The 17500-nt window shown below is 40.7% G+C and overlaps 1 protein-coding gene across 3 annotated transcripts in view; it reads left to right on the forward strand.

Annotated features, from left to right (window-relative positions):
- LOC147019746 (1-phosphatidylinositol 4,5-bisphosphate phosphodiesterase beta-1-like) overlaps positions 1-17500 on the forward strand; it is a 369820-nt gene that overhangs the window by 243620 nt on the left and 108700 nt on the right. For all 3 annotated transcript variants that reach the window (XM_085894415.1, XM_085894413.1, XM_085894414.1), the window contains 9 exons: positions 1-57; positions 6623-6769; positions 7765-7922; positions 10043-10125; positions 10589-10673; positions 11174-11339; positions 11504-11605; positions 13441-13514; positions 13656-13752. The exon at positions 1-57 is cut by the window's left edge and continues 110 nt beyond it. In XM_085894415.1, coding sequence (XP_085750541.1) covers positions 1-57; positions 6623-6769; positions 7765-7922; positions 10043-10125; positions 10589-10673; positions 11174-11339; positions 11504-11605; positions 13441-13514; positions 13656-13752 — 969 coding nt within the window. The remainder of the gene's footprint in view (positions 58-6622; positions 6770-7764; positions 7923-10042; positions 10126-10588; positions 10674-11173; positions 11340-11503; positions 11606-13440; positions 13515-13655; positions 13753-17500) is intronic.

Genomic DNA, 17500 nt, shown 5'->3' on the forward strand with positions numbered 1-17500 from the left:
ATCAAGTGCAACAACTGATAGAAAAATACGAGCCAAACTCGGCATCAGTTGGTCGAGGTGAGCTTTTATGGAATGCCTCATTGTGCATATACGATGGTCTTTCTTTTGTCCATTTGGTTACATAAAGGTCTTCTTTATTTGAATGCAGCACATTGCTGCAGGGTAACATCATTGGTTGAGTGTGCCGTTGTGCCGGTGATCCAATGCCTCTCTAGGGCAGGAATTTGTAATTTGCTTAGGGTACCAGCAATAGCTTGCCTACTCTTCGCAAAGGACACCATGGGATCTTTAACATCCACCAATGAATGCTGGCAGATGTGTCAAACACAGAGAGATGTAGGACTATGTCCAATGGGGATTGGGGGAGTGCTCGTCACACTCCGCATATTTCAATTTGCAAGCCGATCACATCACGTGCTTTCTGGTTGAATGGTTTGCATTAGCAGGAACATTTGCCTGGGTGGCAGAAGCACGGTTGCTCTGTGCAGATTATGCAGTTTTACTGTGTGAGACATAATCCACGGCGATGTTCACCATAACTTACAGTCAGGAGGTGCATCTGATGTATAAACGACGAATGTGGTCATCATTGGTTAGATATTTATCAGTATGCCATCCTGATGAGGACAAATTCGCCCAAAATCCAGATCGGTGGCTCCGTTTGATGTTCAACTGATGTTGGCCATATCATCTTTGTCTGTTTGACAGAGTAACCGGGCCGAGGCCTCTGTGTTGGAGGTGACGCTTTGCTGTAGGAATGTGTCCAATGGGGATCGGGGGGTGTTCGTCACACTCCACATGTTTCGATTTACCCACCGATCACATCACATGCCTTCTGGTTGAATGGTTTGCATCAACAGGGACAATCCAATCATCTGGGTGGCAGACGGACGATCTGTGCGGATTATGCGGTTTTACCGTGTGAGACATAGTCCTCGGCGATGCTCACCATAACAGTTAGGAGGTGCATCTGCATGCAAAATTTCAGCTTTTTCGTCACCCGGAAGATACCGAACTTTAATACCAGTGAGTCAGTCAGTCAATGTGTGGTTAGAATGAGCTTTATACATATATATGTATATATGAGGCCCGGCGAGGAGTGATTTAAGCGACATTTTTTAATGATATGACGATGATAGGGGAAGGGTTAAAATAGTGCTATATGGCATTATCTCCAAAATGGCCGATGTGGCCCTTGCATCACTCCTCCTCGCGGCACCTCGTGTGTATATATATATATATATATATATATATATATATATATATATATATATATATATATATATATATATATATATATGTATATATATATATATATATACATATGTATGTATATGTATATATATATATATATATATATATATATATATACATATGTATGTATATGTATATGTATATATATATATATATATATATATATATATATATATATATACATATGTATGTATATGTATGTATATGTATGTATATGTATGTATATATATATATATATATATATATATATATATATATATATATATATATATATATATATATACATACATATACATACATATACATACATATACATACATATATATATATATGTATGTATATATTGTTGCGAATTCGCGCCCGCCGGCGTGTGAGCGGCCACGTAACTCGAATCGCGGCACGTCGCCCACCGGACGGACAATTCTGTCGTGACCCTCTCGGACTAACGCCGGGAACTAGTCACGGGTGGGCCTTTCGGCTTCACCACGATCGTGCCAATCGGCCCGCCGCGTGGGATAGGGTTGTTTGCCAAATTCGACCTACCTAAGTACCCACGCGGAGGGTAGACCGGGCGATCGCACCTCGCCGCAGGTCGACTCCGGACACGGGCCACTTAAGCGACCCATTCCGTACTAGCAGGATAACCGAGCGGTGTTATCGACGGTTCCGATTAATTATCGGGCGTATTAAGCCCACTACCAACCCTTTACATGAAGCAAGATGGAGATTCAATTAAAGAAAAGACGAAGCGAAATGGGAAAAACAGTTCAACATAATGCACATTTATTCCGCGGCACACGGAGAGCACACATATACAATTACAACAATTATGCACCAAAAGCAGATGTAACAAAAGAAACACAACAATGCAGATCTACTACCGACTACGCGAGCACATGGCAACACTTACACAGTTTTACCTTACAGACGGCGCCGACAACACATTTACTCAAAAGCAAAAGAAAAGGGCCACCCTCAAAGACAAGGGGGCAGACGGGGCCTGTGGGCTGCGAGACCGGGTGGATCCTACCCGTGTCTTTGATGAGCCGCAAATGTGGCGGGGTGGCGGTGCCCCGACTCCGCGCTCCTTCGCGGGTTTCGTTCGCACTGCTTGGAGTGGGGTGGGAACGGGGCCCCCCTTTTCGCACTATCTCAGTGGGGGGGGGAAGGGGGGAATCGTTGATGCTCTGGGGAAAGAGGACAGCTGGCTTGCTTGGGTCCTGCGACGAGCGACTCCACTGCGAGCTCGTCGCCGACCGCCGTCTTCCTTGCCTCAGACCCGAGCTATCCGGTCCCCTCCGCAATTCTCCTCGCCCGACTGCAGCAAATCACCTCGACCGCGCTCCAGGCTCCAGGCTTCCTCTCTCTGCAGCTCCCCGACAGACTCCGAACCCCGACAGACTCCGACCTCCGACAGACTGACTCTCCTCCAGACCCGACTTGACTGCCTCGACCTTTTCTCCAACTGACCGCCTCCAACTCCCTCCGACCCAAAACTGACTGAATTCGCCCCGCGCTCGGTGCTTTATAGTCCGGCAGGAGAACCCATATGCAAATTTCTGGATCAGAACGAGCTCGGGGGTGGAACCACGCTCGCCCATTGGACGGAGAAAAAGGGGCGTGAGTCTCCCCTGATCCTCGAATTTGCATATATCGATTCTACTCCGACGCGCCTGGAGGCGGGGCCAAACCGCCCCGTGCTTGCTGATTGGACGGATCACAAGTGGGCGTGTATCATTCCTGATCCGACTTCTCCTCGGAAAGGCCGCTGTTTGCACCCGCGGCTCGGCGCGCGTCACGCACGAGGCCAGGACAGCCTGACGCTTGGTGCCCACAAGCGGTGCGGGAATGGCCGCAGAAGGAGAGGCGAAGGTGGTGGAGGGTTTAAATTGGTGGTTCATGGCCATGGCGACGTTTGGAATGGCGGTGATGCGATGTTTGCGGGAGCGAGTTGTGAAGGTAATGGTCGTGGCTGTTGGCGGCGTTGTTGTTGTGAAGCGGCGTTGCGGTTGGTGGTTGTTGTGTGATGGCGGTTGAGACGTGGTTGGTTCAAAATAAAGATAGAACAGAAAAACGGCGATCTTAAAGGGTCGCAGCCTGAATGAATCACATTTATTCCCTCTAAACAACGGGTTTGGGGCTAACTACACATGTACTTACACAGATATCTCACCTACAGGACCTGAATGGTGGTTTGCGAATTTCCTCAACCGCAACAATATATATATATATATATATATATATATATATATATATATATATATATATATATATATATATATATATATATATATATATATATATATATATGTAGCCTGGTGTTGGCGCAGTGGTTAGGGCAGCGGCTTGGGATCCAAAAGGTCCTGAGTTCAAGCCCCGTTGGGCCACTGAATTAATACACCAGGGGGTTGACTCAGCCTGTCATCCTTCCGAGGTCGGCGAAATGAGTACCAGTATACTGGGCCGGTGTATACCCCGGTTAAAATAGGTGTACCATACCCCTGTGTCGTAAGAGGCGACCAGGGTTGCGTCAGGAAGGGCATCCGGCGTAAAACATGTGCCAAATCACTATGCGGATCATACGGATGATCCGCTGTGGCGACCCCTAACGGGAGCAGCCGGAAGAAGAAGATATATATATATATATATATATATATATATATATATATATATATATATATATATATATATATATATATATATATATATATATATATATATATATATATATATATATATATATATATATATATATATATATATATATATATATATATATATATATATATATATATATATATATATATATATATATATATATATACAGGAATCCCCGTTTATTGCGGGGGTTATGTTACAACCCCCCTACCCCCCCGCCATCGGTGAAAATCCGCGATTAATGGATGCCTCCCCAAAACACATTTTAAACTCAATTAAACACGTAAAGAAAACATTTGCAAGCATAAAAATGTACAGAAAATAATAATAATAATGGAATAAAAAACAGTAAAAACACATTTTAAACTCAGTATGGGAAACTCAGTAACGTTGCAAGATCGGGTTTGAGGTGCCGGAGATCGACTCGTCTGGTCTGGTCGGCTTGGCAGTCATCGGGTTCGAGGTGCTGGAGATCGACTCGTCTGGTCTGGTCGGCTTGGCAGTGATTGGGTCGAGGTGCCGGAGATCGACTCGTCTGGTTTGGTCGGCTTGGCAGTGATCGGGTTTGAGGTGCCGGAGATCGACTTGTCTGGTTGGGTTGGCAGTGATCAGGTCGAGGTGCCGGAGATCGACTCATCTGGTCTGGTCGGCTTGGCAGTGATCGGGTTTGAGGTGCCGGAGATCGACTTGTCTGGTCTGGTCGGTTTGGCAGTGCTCGTCCAACCGCGGCAAACCTTTTTCCTTCCCGAAGCATATCTAGCACCTTAACCTTCTGTACATACCTCGCTTTTGTGCGTTGTGTGACTGGTCGAGCGCCACAAGTTATAATTTATTACTAAAATAATTTATATTTTATATATTATTACCGCGATGTACCGGGGGCACGATAGGTGAACCGCGATATAGCAGGGGATGACATATATATATATATATATATATATATATATATATATATATATATATATATATATATATATATATATATATATATATATATATATATATATATATGTATATATATATGTATATGTATATATATATATATATATATATATATATATATATATATATATATATATATGTATATATATATATATGTATATATATATATATATATATATATATATATATATATATATATATATATATATATATATATATATATATATATATATATATATATATATATATATATATATATATATATATATGTATATATATATATATATATATATATATATATATATATATATATATATATATATATATATATATATATGTATATATATATATATATATGTATATATATATATATATATATATATATATATATATATATATATATATATATATATATATATATATATATATATATATATATATATATATATATATATATATATATATATATATATATATATATATATATATATATATATATATATATATATATATATATATATATATATATATATATATATATATATATATATATATATATATATATATATATATATATATATATATATATATATATATATATATATATATATATATATATATATATATATATATATATGTATGTATATATGTATGTATATATGTATATATATGTATGTATATATTTATATATGTGTGTACATATATATACATATATATATATATATGTGTGTACATATGTATATATTTATATATATATATATATATATATATATACATATGCGTACATATGTATATATTTATATATATATATACATATATATGTATATATATATATATATATATATATATATATATATATATATATATACATATATATATATATATATATATATATATATATACATATATGTTGTTCGTCTTTTGGCTGCTCCCGTTTGGGGTCGCCACAGCGGATCATCCGTTATGATCCGCAGACTGATTTGGCATAGGTTTTACGCCGGATGCCCTTCCTGACGCAACCCTGGTCGCCTCTGACGACACAGGGATAAGGATTGGGTTTCGCCATGATTCCGGGCTGCCCTACACCCTCTCATAGCGCGGCCCAGTGCAGAGCTCCCGTCCTCAAGCGATCATCCAACCCAAGCCTCCGAGTAGCCGGATTACAGGTGCACGCCACTACGCCCGATATATATATATATATATATATATATATATATATATATATATATATATATATATATATATATATATATATATATATATATATATATATATATATATATATATATATATATATATATATCTAGTATATATATTAGGGCCAATATATATATTAGGGCAGTTGGGATTACACATTTTTAAAGCAGAAGGTGTTTCAAACCAAAACTTTCAAACCAAAAAACCAAACCAAAACTAATATGTATATATATATATATATATATATATATATATATATATATATATATATATATATATATATATATATATATATATATATATATATATATATATATATATATATATATATATATATATATATATATATATATATATATATATATATATATATATATATATATATATATATATATATATACACATACACACACACACACACATCTGTTTTCATTCCTTTTTTGTTTTTGCTTAACTCACATGTGGATTCAGCCTTCTATTACCAACTGTAAAATGAGTGCATAAGCACAGTAATGCTTGTAGTTTGTTGCATTGTTATGCAAATCTGTTTGGCCTTTGCTTTCCGATCTAGGTCAATTGTCCGTCACGGGCTTCCTGCACTACTTGAATGGTGAGGAGAATGGCATCGTACCTCCAGAGAAACTGGACCTTTATGAAGATATGACACAGCCCCTGTCCCATTACTTCATCAATTCTTCTCACAACACCTACCTCACTGGTATTGTAATCACTGTATCGGTTAAATGGTCGCATCGCTCTTTCACAAGTCTTGATTTTTGGATTCAAAGAAAGACCTTTTTATTGTGTTAAGTTGTTGCAACTTCCTTCTTTGAGCAACTTAATGGCTCAAAACGTTGAAATGGAAATACCTGTTGTTTATCAATGGATGGTTACCACGCAACATGTGCAGAAAAACGAGTGTTTGAAAAACTGAGCATCAACATTTTCTTTATTGTCACCCCAAAATGACAAAATTATTGTTATTGAAAAGGCCTGGAGCAAATGGATGGCAAATGATATGAAAATACTCTTACAAAGAATGATCTAAAGGTAACAATTTGATTGGACAGATCACAATGCATGACTTTCATAAGCATTTCTTGGTGTTTTGTTTGTGAGAGTAATAGGATGATGATGATTATTATTTTTAATAAAAGTGCCTTCAGTCGTCCCTGCCACCCACCACTTCTCCCTCGAGGAAAAGCATTCCAAATTTATAGGCAATTCTGATTATGATGTACCATACTCTATTACCTCGCGTTGGTTCTGCCGAAGCAGTTTTTTGGCAAGGGTTATACTGGGTAGTTTACCATTGCCTTCCCAGCAGTAATTCAGGCAGGAATTTTAAATTTGGCCATGGTTATGGTGATAGCTCGACAACTGTTTGCGATGGGCTCTGTGGGATCTTTCATGTCAACCAACTAATGCCGGCAGATGGGACACCCAGTTTAACGTCCATCCTTGGGACAGCACACACATTGGTGAATCACCCTGCATGTAATACACCAGGATGACAGTTTATAGCCGGGTTCGCATTCAAACTCAGGCTTGACAGGTTAGAAATTCGTGTTTTAGGCAATTGTGTGCATTAATCTAAGATGGATGGTGTGTTATTGGTGTACATCTTTGTCACATTTGGTGATTTTCTTCCTTTTGTCAGGCACACCTCAAAAACGAAGCTGAGTGTTAGTTAATGCAGTTTGTTTTTGACAGCGGGGCAGCTCAAAGGGAATTCATCAGTGGAGATGTACCGTCAAGCTCTGCTCGCTGGCTGCCGTTGTGTTGAACTGGATTGCTGGAAAGGTCGCATGGCCGAAGAGGAGCCTATCATCACGCACGGCTTCACCATGACTACCGAGATCCTATTCAAGGTTTGGATCGCCTGCATTACATTTCTTTTGGATTTTCTGCAGAAGTCTCTTTGCCCAATGTTTCGGTTTATTATTGCACAAATTGGATCTCGTTATTATGTACACAAATAACTGTGTATACAATCCAATGAGAATCTTGTTAATTCTCCACTACCCTCTCCCACCCTCCCCTTATGCCCATTCTGCCCTTCCCTTTCCTTTCTGCCACTCATCAATTAATGTATGAACTGGAATGGCTGAGTGGGAGATGGTGGAGGGTTGGGGGGGGGGGCAAATGCCCCCCATTTTTGACCAGGAAGAGTGAGGGGGGGCGTGGGGGTGGGGGGCATGGCGAAAGTGCATTCACACGAATGCCCAAAAATGTCTGATGACATTGCTGAACCAACAGAGAGTGTTCTCCTCTATCAGTCTTTTGGAGCCTTTAGGAGGCAGACCTCAAAATTTCTTCTAAAGGATTCTGTGATTGCAAATTGTCCTGTATTAAGTCACTTTTTCTGTGACAAGACCACACATATTGTGGCAGTGAATGGTGCTATCTGACAAGCCTACATCTACCATAGAGCTACGTATAATGTGCAAGGACAGCGATTGTGCAGTGCAGTACACAACCACTAATTAATATGATTGATTATAATTCACGGTATTGCGATTAATGAAAATAATCTTACTGCACGTGGACACTTTCACTTTTTGGGACCTTTTAGTGTGTAATAGCTGACTATTGAACTTCTGTTTTCATCCTGATTCTTCATTCGATTTGAGGCTGCAATTTCTTCTCTAATTTGCTGTTTTTTCCCAGATGTTTTTTTTTTTTCTACCCTAAATCAATGAAGGGAAGCATATGATTTTCTTTTGTGAGACAGCCATGTGCTGGTCCCATAAGAATAAGCGAAAAATTTGCTGAAATATCCATGGATAAGGGGTGTGCAGTGCAATGGGTGAAATTAATCGAAAGAGAAAAGTAGTGATATGAAAATGTTCATAGTGTATACACCGCTGGTAATTTGCACGTGCACGCATAAACCGTACCCGCACCCACATTAGCTGAAAGACAGGTAAATCAGCTGAACAGGCCTGAATATCGCTTCCGTAAGCTCGTCCAGGGGCTTTTCTGGTATTTGCAATATTGAGAAGTAAAGGTCAGCCATGGTTGTGCCTTGCCCTTGCCTTGGAAATGGTAAAGTTGTTGTTCGTCTTTCGGCTGCTCCCGTTAGGGGTCGCCACAGCGGATCATCCGTTATGATCCGCATACTGATTTGGCACAGGTTTTACACCGGATGCCCTTCCTGACGCAACCCTGGTCGCTTCTTACGACACAGGGATATGGTACACCTATTTTAACCGGGGTATACACCGGCCCAGTACACTGGTACTCATTTCGCCTACCTCGGAAGGATGACAGGCTGAGTCAACCCCCTGGTGTATTAATTCAGTGGCCCAACGGGGCTTGAACTCATGACCTTTTGGATCCCAAGCCGCTGCCCTAACCACTGCGCCAACACCAGGCTTCTGCCGATTACGTCACACAGATGACAAAAATGACCATGGCGGTTTTCTGGGATTTTTAGGGGCGATAGCTTCCAGGTTGGCCTTTTTAACTTGAACACCTCCAAAAAAATTATTGGAATTAAAAACCACATTTAGTTCTTTCTTACTAAAAAATTCAGTCATCACATTTAAAAAAAATTAGCAAGATTCTGATTCTATTGACCTTTAAATAGAATAACCTCACAACATGATAAAGATAGTGTACCTATGTTCATTTAATTTGAGCCAATATTCAGCACAATGAGTACAATATTTACCAAGATATTCAGATAATACACAATAATAAACCAGAAAGGAGATATTTACAGGCATTTGGTGCAATGCAGAATTTATTTTTTCTTGTATCCTTTCAACAAATAATTGACCACTTCTGCCCCCCCCCACCCCCACACCTTCTTTGCCTTTTATTAATTTTTATTCTCCTCTTTTCCTTCTCTCACAACCATTTGCCTGTAAAATACCCAGATAACGAATGAACATCTTTCCTACAATTTCTTGGAGTGCATTCCTGTGTATAATGAGGGAGAATTAGGCAGTTCAAGTATTTTTTTTAATGTATCTGTCACCATCAGGACGTCATTGATGCCATTGCAGAAAGTGCATTCAAAACTTCACCGTATCCCATGATCCTTTCTTTTGAAAACCACGTCGATTCGTAAGGATGCCGTTCTTTGAACATTCCATTCAAGATCTCTTCTACTTCCCCATGAATTCTCTCCATTGCATGTATTGTTACTCGTTTTGTGTTATTCCTCCTTTCCCACTTGTGTGTATCCACCCCAACCCCCCCCCCCCCCAAAACTCTGTGGTAGTTTGTCAACCTGCTGCCCTTTGTGGTTCAGCTCCTCTTTGAGCTGAGACCCTTGTATAAAAACCTGTTTCTTTATAATATCACTTTTGCCTTTCACCACAAACTGATTTGCCACTCTTTCTCGCATGAAGTATCTGATGCAGTTTACATGTGCTGCATTTGCCATGCCGAAGTAATGTTTCATGAGGAATATCAATGGTGTTATTTGCTTGATTTATAAAAATTATGGATTTTCAAAATTTTTAATTTAGCCTTGTGCATTTTTAATGCTTTGGGCTTCATGATGAGCTGATATATTCATGTACAGACCCAAGCAACAGGCCAAGATGGCCGAATATTGCCGGCAAGCTTTTGGTGATAAGCTTCTTATTGACCCGCTGGACAGATATCCAGTGAGTACACAAACCTGTGTTATAAATTGGAATGTCATCGAATTTTCTTCATACAATGCATGAAATTAACAGAACATTGACCAAAGTATTCTAACCGCTATGGGAAACAAGGAAAACATGTTTTGGGCGTTAACCTTTCATTGGGGCAAAACACCCAACAAAGTGTTACTGCTCAGAAACAATCTTGTATGCTGACCACCATGGGAAGCAAGGACCTCAGTCAATATCTTGATTCCATCCACATTGTTGTCCATGTCCACTGACACAGATCAACACCTTTGCTATTGAGACTAGTTTTCCTTCGTATATAGTTTCATATGCTAGGTGTGTGTGTGTGTGTGTGTGTGTGTGTGTGTGTGTCTGTGTCTGTGTCTGTGTCTGTGTGTCTGTGTGTGTGTGTGTGTGTGTGTGTGTGTGTGTGTGTGTGTGTGTGTGTGTGTGTGTGTGTGTTTTCTGTCTTTTTTTTCTTCTCTTTTTTTACCCCTGGTCTTTGATTGCAGCTCGAGCCAGGAATACCTTTGCCCAACCCAGAAGAGTTAAAGTTCAGGATCTTGGTGAAAAACAAGAAGAAGAGCATAAATAAGAACGACTCCAAGAAACGACTTGAAGAAGTTCCATCGAACACTCCCAGCGATTGCAGCACAGGAGAAACTCAGAGCTGCTCAGGTACACAACCAACATCTTGTCCTGCAAATATCATAAATCTTATGATGCATCAAACAAAATTCCCTCATCTATGTTCATTATTTGTTTTGTCATGGAAGTGACCTCCACTGTTTTGCTCAGCACTGCCCAGTCTGGGTTCCTCACTACTCGGAATTCATTTTCAGATATAGCAGAAAGCACTTTGTCTCCTGACAACAGCATGAATGGGCCAGATCGAAGCAAGGCTCTGGACTGGCAGAAATCTTCAGCATTTAAGAAGTCCATTGGTATGCAACAGCAACAATAACACAGCACTGTTAATTTGAAATTCCTTGTTTGCTCAACATTCAAAGTGCACTGCTGAAGGGTCAATTCTGATTTGCAAGGTTAATGTGACTCCCAGGTGGAATATTCTGAGATAGATAGTTGATGCACACAGCCCCAGAGATAAAAATTGTGAACTTCCTCGAATTATTTTTCTCTTCCAAGAGTAATGCTGAGGTTTTTATTACCTGGTACGTCGTGAAATCATTCAGTTCATAACCTGCTTGCTGTTGAATTGTCTCATCTGTATTCGAACCACACACCCACATTCGCCAGAATGCCATTACATTGAATGCCACCAGGTTATATTTAACTGTAAACACTTTCTCCTTTGATCCCAGCAGAGGGCGTCGCATCTCAAAACAATCTATCCTTTTGGATTGTGATGTAAAGCTCGTTGCTCTCGTGTATTTGGTTTGTAGACGGAGGTCCCAGAGTGCTTTTTTTTTTAAACAAAGTGTACAACATCGTGCACCAGTATATTTGCCAAATTCCTTGCTTGTGGTTTGCTTCTCTCTATGACATGTGGATCTACCCAACTCTAACAAATTCTGCCAATCCAGATCCCTGGTTGGTTGTAAAGAAGTATGTGGTAATTAAAGTTTATAAATCAAAATATATAATTACTGCACTTCAATTGTGACAATCGTGGCCCAGAACACGTCGTGATGCCATCATCGCCCATTGCTACAAGATGTCCTATCAGCAAAGAGTGCTTGCCATGCACATCTTTTGCATTGCTTTATTTGCAGTGAAACCAAATTGTAGCCAAATATTTAATATTCTCAGGCTTTTCCTGAAACACTTCACAACAATGGCCCTCAATGGTACAAGGTAATTATCTCTTCTGTTCCTGGAATTGCAGTCAGGTGTTGGGGAAACGAGTGCATTAGGGTGTCGCCTTTAGCAGCTATTCTTTGCCAGTAATGTGCCACCACATTGGCACTTGCTTCATTGTGTTGTATGCCAGTGTGTTGGCACTTGATATCATTAACAACACGTTGGTGCTTGATATGATTGGCCAATAATGGCTGCTGGAGGGAGTGTCCCAACGCACGTTATTTCCCCCCTTTTTGAGTTTATAATTTAATTGATCATGCCAATGAGTGGTGGGTGCTTCTCAGAGTCCGTTCATTCATTTGGGGATAAATGAGCTGCTGCATAATTTTGAGTTGGACTTTCCTGTTCTACTCGATGTTCAATTAGGGTTGAATTTTGCTGCAATTTGAATCATAAATGTTTGGAACGTCATCTGGGTATCAAACATGCCACATCACTTTTACTTGAAGATTCACATAGCTTATCAAATGTTGATGCTCATACCAGACTTGGTGATATATAATGATTGGAGCATCTGCTCTGAGTCTGGGAGGTTGCCAGTTCAACTTCGATTCTGTTCAAGTCATACCAAATACTTTAAAAGCGGAATGTGCTGCTTTCTGGCTTGATGTTCGGCAGTGAGAGGATAGAACACGGATAAACCCCTTAAGGTTGGTATCTAGGGGAGGAAGAAATTTCTCCTTTTGCTCTGCTGCGTGTGGATCCAAAAGATACGTCGTAAAGATGTCACTAATACCCAGAGCACTCTGGGAAATGATGCCACTTCCCCCAAACTCGTTGGCTGTGTTAGTCATGTGTATTTGTTTGTTTGTGCGTGTGTGTTGGGTAACAGCTCCTCCATGCGCCTTCGACCCTGTAGAAAATAGTCTTCAGCCAAGGTGCTGCTGGGTCATGAAAAAGACACATTCATGATTTAAATTTTGGGGGAATGAAACTGGCTTTATTTTGTCTCCCACAGTGGATGACCTTGATGCTGGTAGTGATGACGATGATTATACAGAGGAAGAAATGAAAAAAGTAACTTCAGATGAGGTTTGTTTCCATTTCCTTTAAATTTCTCTTGTTATTTTACTTTTAACTTGTATCTTGTGCATAGGTTGCAGTAAAAAATAAATCTGATGGCAAGATATCTCCCAGCTGTGCATCTTGAGGATATTTTAACTTTGATTCCAGGGAACAGCCAGCAAAGAAGTCGGTGCATCAGAAGAAATGTCAAACCTCGTTAATTATATACAGCCCATGAAGTTTAACTCTTTTGAAGAATCAAGAAGTGAGTTCTTCCTTAACATAGAGATGAAGATTTGAAACCTATCATGATCAGGTTGGTTTTTGCTAGACCTTAACTGCTGAGACATTAACTGAGGATGTCATAAGAGGTAATATGGGGTTGCAAACACATTGTGGAAAACTAGTCTTTATAAGGAATAGAGTCTGTGTTGGCAGGAAAATATGGACATTGAATGTTCTCAACCACATGTTGAGAGATGTATGCTAACCATCGTGGGAAAGAAGTGATGTTTCAGGCTTGATCCCTTCTTCAAAGCAAGAGCTCTTGAGAGAATTTCTTTTCTGTACAAATACTAACGATGCGAAGGTTGTTGCTTTGTTGATATAAATCATAAGCTTCAGCAGATTTCTTTCAAAATTAGTGGCAAATTAGTTTACATAAACATCAGTCAAGTTCCATAAAGAGATGTACAGCCTGTCCCAATAATACTGAATGATTCACACTTGAAATATCTTTTAACAAAAATTCATAACTCTACATCTTAGCACTTCATACTGTTTTTCTCTTCCTTGCTTGTTTTTCCCTTTCCATGTAGGTACTTGGTCAAATCATGAACATGTAATAATCCAAAGCAGCATTTAAAAATTGCAGCGTGGTTTGAAGAGACCCACTCATTAGTGATTATTTCATGTGCTTCTAGGCATTAATTTGACAGAAACGAGTCTGCACAAAATAGAAACACAATTTACAAAATTCATTGTGACGTGATCTAATCTGCCTTACCATTTCCACCATGTTCGACTTGGACCAAAACTGCACACACTGAAGAGGCAGTTGGGGAAGTCCCCGAAGCTTTTGGAACATCTCCAAAAGAAGTCAGTATGGCGCTATTTTTTTAGCAGCTCAACATGTCAAAGACCTCATTTTACAGGATTGTGAAAGAATCAAAGCTGCATCCTTGCCAGCTTCACAATGTCAATGAGGTTACTGAGTGGGATTGTAAGTGACCATGATTTGATCATCGACCTGTGCAAAGAGAAACTAGAATGGCACTCGGTTGAGCACATACCTCCACCAAGCTGAACAGTTTACATATTGTATACCACTCTTATCACCCAACCAACTCATCCACCTCATTTTGTCATAATCCATCGACAACTTTTTGAAATACCATGCTTTTTATCCTTTTGGCCCTATCTTTAAATTGTGAAGAATCACTTAAAAAAATTTTTTTTTTAACTTCCCGCATCTGGATCTTCACCAAAATCGAATCAAATCATCCTTGTCACACACCCTACCTGTCCACCAAGTTTTGTCTGAATCCATCCATAACTTTTTGAGCTGTCATGAACATGTGTGTGTGTATATCTATATATATATATATATATATATATATATATATATATATATATATATATATATATATATATATATATATATATATATATATATATATATATATATATATATATATATATATATATATATATATATATATATATATATATATATATATATATATATATCTATATAGATATATATATATATATATATATATATATATATATATATATATATATATATATATATATATATATATATATATATATATATATATATATATATATATATATATATATATATATATATATATATACGGTATATATATATATATATATATATATAGTTGCGGGCCGGGGGTCGGGTGAGAAGAACACTAGGTGGGGGAAGCTATCTCTGTTCCCACCAGACTCCCCGGAATTTTTGGCCGTTGCACACGGATAATTCCGTGACGTGGTGTGTTGCTTAACTGACCGTGGACGCCAATAACTCAACCGCGTGACCTAGGGTTCTCCCGCTTATAGGTTAGTCATATTACCGAATTAATCACGTGGTTTAATTACCGGGGAACACGCCCTCGGTGCGCCTTGTCCGAACCGGATCACTCCACCAGACCGGATCACTTTACCAGATCGGATGCAGCCAAGCAACACTGCCAAGGACGTACCGGCTTAAAGGAACGAGTTGTTGGGAATAAAGTCCCGGCGAAGCTAGGACTCGGACCATTCTGGATCAATGGAAGAAAAGACAAAAACGAGCAGAGAACATTCCTAATAATGATTTATTACAATGCGCGAGGAAAGGTATGTGGCACGATCAAGATTTATTGGGGTGTGTTGTGCAGAGATAGGGGGGAGAGGTGTGGTGCAGCAATTAAACAGGCAACTTACAAAAGGGACACAGAGCAGACTTAACGCGAATATAATAACAATAATAATAACAATCTTCTGCAGTCTTGCTGAAGCAAACAGGCAACAGCACACACACACACACACACACACACACACACACACGCACACACACAGACACAGAAAACCCGATGAAAAGGGAGTATTGCAACAGGAAGGGAAAGGAGTTGAGGCTATGATCTCGGTACCTTTGTGCTTGATAGCACGACGTGCCACCAATACGTTTTTTTGGGGGGGGGGGTGGGGGGGAATGCTCCGTGGTGCGGGACCCGACAGTGGGCAGGTCGTCTCTGGCTTCAGCCGCACGTGTGGAGACCGTGTTCGTGAAGGAGGAGTTTGAGTGGAGAAGGGGCGGAGTCCAGAGTGCAAGGACGGAGTGGTAGATGGGACCGGATAGGCGGGTGGGGTTGACGTCGTGTGGGCGGAGATGAGGAGGCGGAGTCCAGACAGCAGGAGGCGGGTCGTGCCGAGAGACGAGGGCGAGGCCAGAGCGAGTGAGCGAGCGAAAGAGAAAAATAAAAAAGAGGCGGAGGGACCGCTCTGACCTTTATAGGACTTGCTGCACGGGGGGAGGGGCCACCCCGAATTGAAACGTCATCACATGAATCGGGCGCTCCAATTGGCCCTGACCCCTCACGTGGCCCGCTAACTTTGGCTGGAAACCGCCTCGCGTCGTTTCCGGTGAGGCCATCTCAGACAGCAGCAATACACCTCTCCGACCCCACGACATGACACTAATCGCCCACACCGAAATTGGCACGCGAATTGTCCTGCAAAAACCCCTGGGCCGTGCCCTGGCGACCGGCCGAGGGTCCCGCATGCCCACTCTGGCGTTCGACCAGCACCAATCAACGTGCTCGCTCCATGCGCACCAACGTGACCCGCACTGTACATTCCCCAGCTCGATCGCAGCTTCGCTGGCCGTAGAGACGAGAAGACGTTCACCATCCGTGGGGAATCCGCTGCTGCTAGCGAGGGCCGAAGGTCATCCTTATGGATAAATCTATGCATGTTTCGCGAGCGGCGTACATGTCTGTCTTCAAGCACATTCTATACAGTGCACGGGGTTCAGCCATTACGCACGTGGTCAGTGCTCGCGTTCGCATGACTCTGCTTGCGTGTGCGTGGGGTGAACACCGATATGTATCAGATATTTGATTGAAAAGGAACAAGCCGCTTCTACTCCGCACACTCGTATCCCGCCCAACGTGGTGTGGAGTCGCCTTTATCGGCCTCCGTACGCATTTCGTGCAGTGTGGGTGTCGTGCTGGCTGTGTTTCCTGTGTTGTGAAAAACGCCATTTGTGTAGCCTCTTAAGAGGTATTCATTCGCATGCCTTTTTAATGCAACCGGCAATCTTCCCCAGATCATCGGAAGCTCAAGTCGATCATCCCGCACTGCGAAGCGCACTATATGACTCGCTGCACACGTTGGGTTTAGGGCTCGCTTGGGAACAAGGGCTCTGCGCCGTCGTTTCCTCACTGCGGCACCGCACACGCTGGCCTCTATGAGGGCCCACCTCACAGTGAAGGCGCACATGG

Source organism: Eptatretus burgeri, chromosome 9 (assembly GCF_056783735.1).
Source record: "Eptatretus burgeri isolate ZD-2024b chromosome 9, Ebu_testis_v1, whole genome shotgun sequence".
NCBI classification, from domain to species: domain Eukaryota; kingdom Metazoa; phylum Chordata; class Myxini; order Myxiniformes; family Myxinidae; genus Eptatretus; species Eptatretus burgeri.